Raw genomic sequence first — 9,599 nt, forward strand, 5'->3', positions numbered from 1 at the left:
CGAAAGGCCAGTGCACTGCAGTGTGTTCAAGGACTAAGGTAAAATAGCAGCTTGGCAAGGAACCGCTCCATCTCTTGTGTGCGTGCGTGTGTGTGTGTGTAATGTTACATCTCAGTTCTCACTGGTATGCTAGCTGTGTGGAGTTAAAGGTAAAGGAATACAGGGAACACCTTTATGATATAATGAGTGCAAATTTAAAGGGACAAAGGTCACAATGATAAATGTGTCCATGTGTTTTTGTTAAAATGTTTGGTAAAAGTAAGGGGGGGAATCATTGCTGTATATTGCACTTTAAAACCTTTTTTTCCATCTTCAAATTATGTCCCAACATCTGTTTTGTCTCTGTTTGCTCATCTCACTTCAATTTTCCGTCTAGTGGACTGAAAAAACAACTGGTCTCATAACTCCAGTACCAAAAGGTTAAACTCTCAAGTGCTATTTCTATAATTAAAGATTGATGCTTGTCAACTGTGTATTGATACAGTATTGCAACGGAAAATATCGCAATACTATGCTGTATTGATATCCCCCCCCCCCCCCCCCCCCCCCCCCCCCCCCCCCCCCCCACCCACCACCACCAGTAATTTAAGCAGACAGTCGTTCATAGTTAACATCCTCTGTTTCGAGTAATACTGGTCAGTTTGCTTTACACAACAGTGATCTCAGCCCAAGAAATAGGGGAAGGAAATGAGCCAAACAAGAAAAACTGGTTGAGTTGCTTCGCTCATCATTACACAAGGGAAAGTTAGAAGCTTTTGTTAGTTTCACAAGACTGCTCGGTGTTATCGACCTATGCCCAGGAAATTATCCTTATCTTTCGCTTATCGCCTCTTGCCTTCTTGCCTGCTGTTCTTTGGTTCTCAAAACGGCACAAGTCAGTGTGTTTTGTGTACTTCAACTTGTTGAATACCAGCACCCTTCCCTCTGTGAGGAGTGTTCAAGGTTCAGGAAGATAACGAGAGGTGAGTGGCTGACGCAGAGCTCGTGTTGTCTTACCAAAGACTCATATCAGATTACGGTAGAGAGCAGCTTGGTTGAAACTGTAGCTGTGTTCAGACTGCCGTTGCTCGAACAAAACAGGAACTGGGACTAACAAAGGAGTTTTAAAGAAGTAAAATACGCTAACAGAGGGCTTCCTGTTCTAAGAAGAGCGTTACCATGGGTAAGAAGACACAACACTGTCTGCTGCGTTTGCTGTGTTTGTCGGTGCTTGTTCACTATTCAGCAGCCTTGGTGTTTTGGACAGCCGTAATAGAAATAAGATATGTTAACAGCAACAATACGCCTGAAGACAAATACTGTGACTGTGGGGTGTATGGTCGTAACTCCCCCGTGGAGGGAGTCAACGGCATTGTTGCACTTCCCAAGGGAGACCCCGAAGGCTGTGGCTCAGACCATGTCTACAACCGCAATATCAGCTCCCCGCCTTGGATAGCCCTGGTAAAAAGGGGCAACTGCACTTTCAGTGAGAAGATCAGTGCTGCCCACCGACAAGGAGCAACTGGTGTGGTGGTCTATAATGTGGATGGCAGTGGCAACAGCACCCTTCAGATGTCACACTCGGCTGAAGACGATGTCGTGGCTATCATGATTGGCAACTCTCAGGGCATGGAGATTGCCAAGGTGGTGAAGAATGGGACAGAGGTACTGATGCGTATTTCTGTGGGCAGCCCTCATGGACCCTGGATGGACACATACTGGCTTTACTTTCTGTCCATCGCCTTCTTTATTGTGACGGCAGCCTCCATCGCCTACTTTGTGTTTATCTCTGCCAATCGTATCTACAGTCTGACCATGCATAGGCGCAGTGAGAAGAAGCTAAAATCTGAGGCAAAGAAGGCGATTGGCCGTCTGCAAGTACGGAAACTCAAGGCAGGGGACGAGGAAACTACCTCTGAGTCCCATGTGTGTGCAGTGTGTATTGATTCCTACAAAGCAGGGGAAGTGGTGACCGTGCTGACATGTGACCACATCTTTCACAAAACCTGCATCGAGCCCTGGCTGCTGGAGAGGAGAACCTGCCCCATGTGTAAGTGTGACATCCTGACGGCCCTGGGGGTTGAGGAGGAAACAAAAGAGAACCTTTCTGCTGAGTCCCCACCAGATGTCACTGTGATCACAGTGACAGGAGGACAACCCATGTATGAAGTCCCACTGACTGACCCCGCAAGCCCGCACCCAGAGAGACAGCCGCATCTCTATGACAACAGGGCCTTCCAGGGAGACGCCGAGGCTGGGAGAAGATGAACAACAGCGACGGAAACAACACGGTAGCAAACCAGGACACAGTCAAATTCCCTGTTAAAAATAGATTCAATAGATGTATCATCACGTTTTTTCTGGGATACACTGAACCAGCCCAATGGACCCAGACATTAATGTTCCAAAAGGAGAAACCACGTTCATCCTGTAATGCAGGCATGCTAAAATAGAAGAAATTCCAGGGATTTACAATGAATTTTCTCTGTGTCTGTCTTGGTGCAAGTGTGTAAACATAGGGTGTGTTCATAACTGGTCCTTTTAGGTGGCTAGAATAGATTCTAAAAACGGAGTAGTCATTATGCCAGTGTCAAATTTCTGCTTTGCATAGTAAACACGCCCTTCATACGGGTCAAGAAGGCACAGAAAATCTGTTTGTCATCGTGGCCTGTTTTCCTCCAACAAAAAGCTCGTTGGATTGCACGATTGACCATTGTCTTTTAAAACCAGAGGTTATTTGTTTCTCTTAATTCAATTAATTTGAATAACTAGACATGTTCTGCTCTTATTCAATTAGAGTATATATTGTTTTCTCATTAGAATGTTCAGGCTGGATTTGGAAACACACCCTTATGAACACACCCTTTACAGTACATGCAGCATGACACATTGATGTTTTATGAGTGAATAACATCCCCTGACTGAGTGACTGTGACTTTAAGAAAATTGGTCGTAGAAACATGTTTGCTACCTATCAAATAAGAATTTTCAAGTCCTTAAAAATTGGTTGGCCTCTAGATACTTTTGAGAATTTGGCAAGCAATAAATGTCATAAGAACTGTAGAGGATTTGCCTCCCAAAAAACGTATCTGGACTGTTGGATAGGGAAAAATGATCTTGTATGTGTAATGGATTTTTAAATTATATATATTGAGATTTATTCAATCATGTCAAGGTCTATCTGGTTGTATAAATTGGCAGTCCTCCTTCTCAAAAGGCTGATTTTCATGTTCTTAAAAAAGGTCTTCCAGGTTTTTTCTTTCAATTATTTGGAATGGTGTTTATTCAATTCCTGTGGTCTACCTCTGAGCTCTCACATGGTTAAATTATGGAACATGGTTAAGATTCTTACATTTCCAAGATCAAGTGTCCTTAGGTAAATGATTAAGCTAAATAACTTTATTTTTTTGTGGGTGTGGATTGGGACACTTCATATATTTTTCTAGATTGAATCATTTTCACTGCTGTTTTACAGATTCCAGGAGTCCTAAATTGTTCTGTGAAAAATGAATATTACTTGCTGTATTAAATCACATTGATGCTTATTAGAATGCAATAAATCCCTCAAAATGAGGCCAACTTTATGAGCATATGTACTTGTATGAATGGTGTTTCTGCATGTGTGTGTGTGGAGGGGGAATATATGAGTTTATGTGAGTTTGTATGTAGGGTGTCTACATCAGGCAGGTCTACTGTATGTGTGGTTAAGCAGTGTTCTGGTACAATAGTTAATTTTCCCAATGACTTTGGGAGAGGAGTGTAACTGTAATTACCTCTGCACAGGTGGGAGCTGATCCGCACACCTTGACCGTGAGCTGGATAATCATCATATCACATAAGTAGAAGGGCCTGGCTGTGCAAGCAGATAAATGCAGCTGTATGGCAACAGGAAAATAATATGTTTTAGGATCTATTGTGTTTTTAAAAGTGGACCCACAGGTAAAGGTCCCCTGACATGGGGCTTTTTGGATGGTTTTATATAGACCTTAGTGGTCCAGTAATACTGGGTCTTTCCTGAAATTCAGCCTTGGTATGGGTGTTTCTTTGTCTTTAGCTTTTGAGGAGTAGAGGGGGTGTGGCGTTGACCAACTGCCACTTTGCTTGTTTGAAAGCCATGATGTCTCTCTCTTTCGGTCTCTCTCTCTCATGGGTGGGCCAAATTCTCTGGTCGGAAAAAGCAGAGAAAGCTTAGGTAACCTTGCCCCTTAAGAAGTCATAAGGGGCAAGATTCCCGATCTGACCATCTGAGCTTTCATTTTCTCAAAGGCAGAGCAGGATACCCAGGGCTCTGTTAACACCTATTACCATATCTAGCCACTGGGGGACCATAGGCAGGCTGGAGGCACTCATATTAATGTTAAACCAATAAAGTGACATTTTCATGCCATGGGACCTTTTAAGTCTTTGATGAAATTTTGGATTTGTGGCTTGTAAACAGCTGATTGTGACCTTTAAAATAATGTAATGTCCACTAGGGACCCCTCAGCACAGTTTATGTATTTAGTGTGGAAATGAGTTGAGCAGTACAACCATTTAAATAATTTTGTAGAGTGGATATTTCACAACAAATAGTACATTTGTGTAAAAGAAGTACCTGATCAATCCTTAATTTTTTTTTTTTCCTGGATCCCTTGAAAGTTCCTGACCCCCAGGATGGGAACAGTGGCCCTAGAGCATCCTGTCACGCTCCGTTCTTATCTTTCTTATTTTTACACATACTATAATTTGTTTACTTATCAATGGCTATATTATTATTTTTAAAGATGATTTTTTGGGGCATTTTATACTTGTATTTGCATAGGACAGCTGATGACATGGAAAGGGAGAGAGGGGGAATGATATGCAGCAAAGGGATGCAGGTCGAAGTCAAACCTGCGGCCGCTGTGTCAAGGAGAACATCTCTATATATGGGCGCACGCTCTACAAGGTGAGCTATCTAGGTGCCCCAACAGCCGTATTTCATATTTTTAATATCAACTCCTGTGCCTTGCCTTCAGGTTATTTAAGCTTAGTCCCTGGCCCTGGTCAAGGCTTCTAAGCACTGGCCCTATGGCATGCGGAGTAATCCATCATTTCTCTGAAATCCCCTTTTTAATTTTTTTTGTTTTATAGTAAATTTTCCTTTTAAAATCCTGTTTAAGTCATAAAATCTCTACAAGGTGCCCAAGGGTTGAAGCACCGTAAGAGCAAGATTTAAGAAAAAAAAGCAGGTACAGAAACGGGGCAGAAGTTGAGAGCAGACGACGTTGGTGAAAGCCCATGGGGGGATCTGAGTCTTGGTGTTTCTCAGCCCTCTGAGGGCAGAGTGTGCACCCGACTTCAGGCCACTGCTGTGAGCTCAGCATTCATAGGTCAGATGGTTATAGTAGTATTACAGTGAGACAGAGAATCAATACTGAACTAACTGGCCAGGCCGGGAACAACTGGCAAGCCGTGGGTTCGAAGCACACTCTGCTCAGTGATGGCGCTCCTCTGATTTATTGCAGTTGTTAAAGAGAAAATTGAGTCAGAAGGTTTTCATTTAATGGCATACTAGTCTGTGGCTGTACTCTAATACTGCACTTGACCTTCAGTTCCAGATAGAAATCAAACAGTGGAATGAACTACTGTAGTGGCCTGAGAGCTAATCTGCTCCTGTACTGTCTAATCACAGTAAATATCATGTTTTTCATGGCAATGACAATGCCTGGAGGCTTGGGACTTAAAACAAATATGAGAAGTAGGGCAATCGTTTGTGGTTAGCTAAACACGAAGATGTCGCCTTATGTTCAGGCTTCAGGCCTGTGCTCCTTGCTGTGTCTCAGTCTCACCCTGTGAATGTTTATGATAGCCTTGCAACACCACCTGCTGGCAAAAAAGATCTTTATGTGCAGCTGATTTAAATTCAGTCCCAGCAAGCAGAAGTAAAACTGGTCAAAGGCAGACCCATGCGTTCATTTTTGGTCTTAAGGTACTGGGGTAATTTATCATTGAGTGAAAAGTAAAGAGTAAAAAATCCCACCAACTGAATTAAAGTACTTCACTGACTGTATACTTTGATGGCCCAGTTAAAGCGTTATAACCATCTATTGACTGTCTGTCTATCTGTCTGTCTGTCTATGTGGTCTGTCCCTTTGCTGTGCACCTTCAGAAGAGCAAAAGAAAGTCTTTCTAATTAAATTACAGTTGTTGTCTTGTCTGAGTCTCTGTTGTCAGAGACGTTTTGAGTAATTATCTTGATGAAGGAAAATTTGATTACAAAAGTGCCTCAAGAAACAAATGTATCCATTTAGTCAGTACAATGCTACATAAACCATTTTTCCACTCTGTGCTTACACAGGCTATGAGATCAAATGCGCTGGCAAATATATACATATAATACTCCACTCCATATCCCTAAAATGTCATTGGTTCAGTGATGAAGTGAAGAAAAAAGTTTATATTTTACTCATGGTTCATATCTGGCTCAGTAGTTTCAATGCAGGGTGTTTACTGCCTATCCAGCATTATCTAATCAGGAAATGTCTACTTCACATTTTCTGCGTACTATTACCACAACCGCAGCAGTGTTTCAGATTAGGGCTGGGCGATATGGAAAAAATGTAACACAATATTTTTTAATAAGTTCTCCAACTTAGAAATCAAGGAGGGGTCTGAAATTGTCATCGTAGGTGCATGTCCACTGTGAGAGAAATAATCTAAAAAAAAAACAACCCAGAAATCACAATGTATGATTTTCTAACTATTTATTTGTATGACACAGCTGCAAATAAGTATTTGAACACCTGAGAAAATCAATGTTTATATTTGGTACGGTAGCCTTTGTTTGCAGTTCCAGAGGTCAAACGTTTCCTGTAGTTTTTCACCAGGTTTGACACACTGCAGAAGGGATTTTGGCCCACTCCTCCACACAGATCTTCTCTAGATCACTCAGGTTTCTGGGCTGTTGCTGAGCAACACGGAGTTTGAGCTCCCTCCAAAGATTCTCTATTGGGTTTAGGTCTGGAGACTGGCTAGGCCACGCCAGAACCTTGATATGCTTCTTACAGAGCCACTCCTTGGTTCTCCTGGCTGTGTGCTTCGGGTCATTGTCATGTTGGAAGACCCAGCCTCGACCCATCTTCAATGCTCTAACTGAGGGAAGGAGGTTGTTCCCCAAAATCTCGCAATACACGGCCCCGGTCATCCTCTCCTTCATAAAGTACAGTCGCCCTGTCCCATGTGCACAAAAACACCCCCAAAGCATGATGCCACCCCCCCCCCCATGCTTCACAGTAGGGATGGTGTTCTTGGGATGGTACTCATCATTCTTCTTCCTCCAAACACAGTTAGTGGAGTTATGACCAAAAAGTTCTATTTTGGTTTCATCTGACCACATTACTTTCTCCCATGACTCCTCTGGATCATCTAAATGGTCATTGGCAAACTTAAGACGGGCCTTGACATGTGCTAGTTTAAGCAGGGGAACATTCCATGCCGTGCATGATTTCAAACCATGTCTTAGTGTATTACCAACAGTAACCTTGGAAACGGTGGTCCCAGCTCTTTTCAGGTCATTGACCAGCTCCTCCTGTGTAGTCCTGGGCTGATTTCTCACCTTTCTTTGGACCATTGAGACCCCACAAGGTGAGGTCTTGCATGGAGCCACAGTCCGAGGGAGATTGACAGTCATGTTTAGCTTCTTCCATTTTCTAATGATTGCTCCAACAGTGGACCTTTTTTTACCAAGCTGCTTGGACATTTCCCCGAAGCCCTTTCCAGCCTTGTGGAGGTGAACAATTTTGTCTCTAGTGTCTTTGGACAGCTCTTTGGCCTTGGCCATGTTAGTAGTTGGATCCTTACTGATTGTATGGGTCGGACAGATGTCTTTATGCAGCTAACGACCTCAAACAGGTGATTATCTAATTTAGGATAATAAATGGAGTGGATGTGGACATTTTGAAGGCAGACTAACAGGTCTTTGAGGGTCAGAATTCTAGCTGATAGATAGGTGTTCAAATACATATTGGTAGCTGTATCATACAAATAAATAGTTAAAAAATCATTTTTTGTAATTTCTGGATTTTTTTTTTATTTTTAGATTATGTCTCTCACATTGGATATGCAATTTCAGACCCCTCCATGATTTCTAAGTATGGGAACTTGCAAAATAGCAGGGTGTTCAAATACTTATTTTCCTCACTGTATATAATTTAAATGACTGTTAAAGAAGGCCATGTACTTCTTAGCACAGTCTTCCAAAATTGAAAGTCATTCAAACAAACAAATGTCCCATGTTGAAAAGGAGTAGGAAAAAGTTGATAAACAACTTATCAGGTCCGACCCCCTTATTCTAATACTGTAGTGTTGACTATTTGTGCTTACACAAAATCTTTACACAATGAGATTTTTGATAAATAATCATCAGTAATGTGGACATGACGACTTGGGTAAAGGCAAATAATTGAACAGTTACAGCAGTTTGGTAAGTTAAGAAAAGTACATCACTTTACTGTAATGCAGCCTTTAAAACCAGGAAAAGAAAACACGTATGCCATATTAGGATATTACAATTTCCAAAATCTAAGACTTTATTTAGTCTCCTATCACGATATTGATTATAATATTGATATATTGCCCAGCTCTATTTTAGATTGTCCAAGTGAGAGTCTTAGCTTCTGCTTGATGTTGTCAACCCTTCCTTCCTCTTGTTGTCCCTCTGGCGGATCAGATAGTGCTGAGTGCACGGGACAAAACAACTCATCCTGTGTCATTGTCGTTTCTGTCCTGTCAAGTCCTGTCCTTTTGACATTCCGGCCAGCTCACCTCCCGTTGTTCTCTTTTTCCTGCTGACAGACCTAAAAGGGCAGGCCGTCGGGTTAAAAGAAAAGAATAGGATGTTTAAAGAAGACACACCTCTCCTGGTCTGACTTAATGGCAGAGGAAGGAAGTAACGTTGGTTATGGTTATCTGTGTCCCACACAATGGTTCAAGAAGCCACACTAAAACTGGACCTTTCATCTATTTTTTCGTATCACTCCTTCCAGTTTTGACTTTTATTCACTTCAAGTGCTGGATCTGGTTTGGTTAAGCTGCCGGATGGGCGGATGCAGTGATTACAATTCTGCCATCTACTGGAGACATGTAAATACAGCATATGTTAACGGACTGAGAAATCAAGGGAAAACTCTTCATTCATTATATTCTGGACAAGTTTGTTGGCTTGATTTCTTGGCCCGTGTCTTCATTCATGTATGTTCAGTATGTTTATTTTTTAATGGTGGGAATCTCTTGGCACCTCACAATTCGATTCAGAGGCCAACGATTCAATTCTAAACCGATTATCGATGCATCTCGATGCAACAATTTCTTAATGTACATTTCCATGCGTGAAAAAATCAGAGTTTGCTACTCAGTTTTAGACATGCAGTCAGACAAGTTTTAATGAAACATTTTGTCTACTGGGGTTTTATTTTGTAGTCATTCCATGCTTAAGCCTTAAACGTGCTTGTGAAAGTCCCCTTCTCTCAGTGATCTTGCATGTCAGAGGCTCAGTCATGTTTAAAGGTGGACAATTGGCTTCTTAGAACATGAAACATGGGCTGACCAGACGTATCTGCATGTGTTTTGCCTTTTGCCTTATAGTAACTTAGAAAATAAAA

At 41.9% G+C, this 9,599-nt stretch overlaps 1 protein-coding gene across 1 annotated transcript; it reads left to right on the forward strand.

The window, feature by feature from the left end:
* The first annotated feature begins 726 nt into the window (after window positions 1–726).
* On the forward strand, window positions 727–3,561 carry rnf128a (ring finger protein 128a). The gene has a single exon (XM_034875509.1). The coding sequence runs from the start codon at window positions 1,159–1,161 to the stop codon at window positions 2,245–2,247; it is 1,089 nt and encodes a 362-aa protein (XP_034731400.1). The 5' UTR covers window positions 727–1,158; the 3' UTR covers window positions 2,248–3,561.
* The last annotated feature ends 6,038 nt before the right edge of the window (window positions 3,562–9,599 follow it).

Source organism: Etheostoma cragini, chromosome 1 (assembly GCF_013103735.1).
Source record: "Etheostoma cragini isolate CJK2018 chromosome 1, CSU_Ecrag_1.0, whole genome shotgun sequence".
NCBI lineage: Eukaryota > Metazoa > Chordata > Actinopteri > Perciformes > Percidae > Etheostoma > Etheostoma cragini.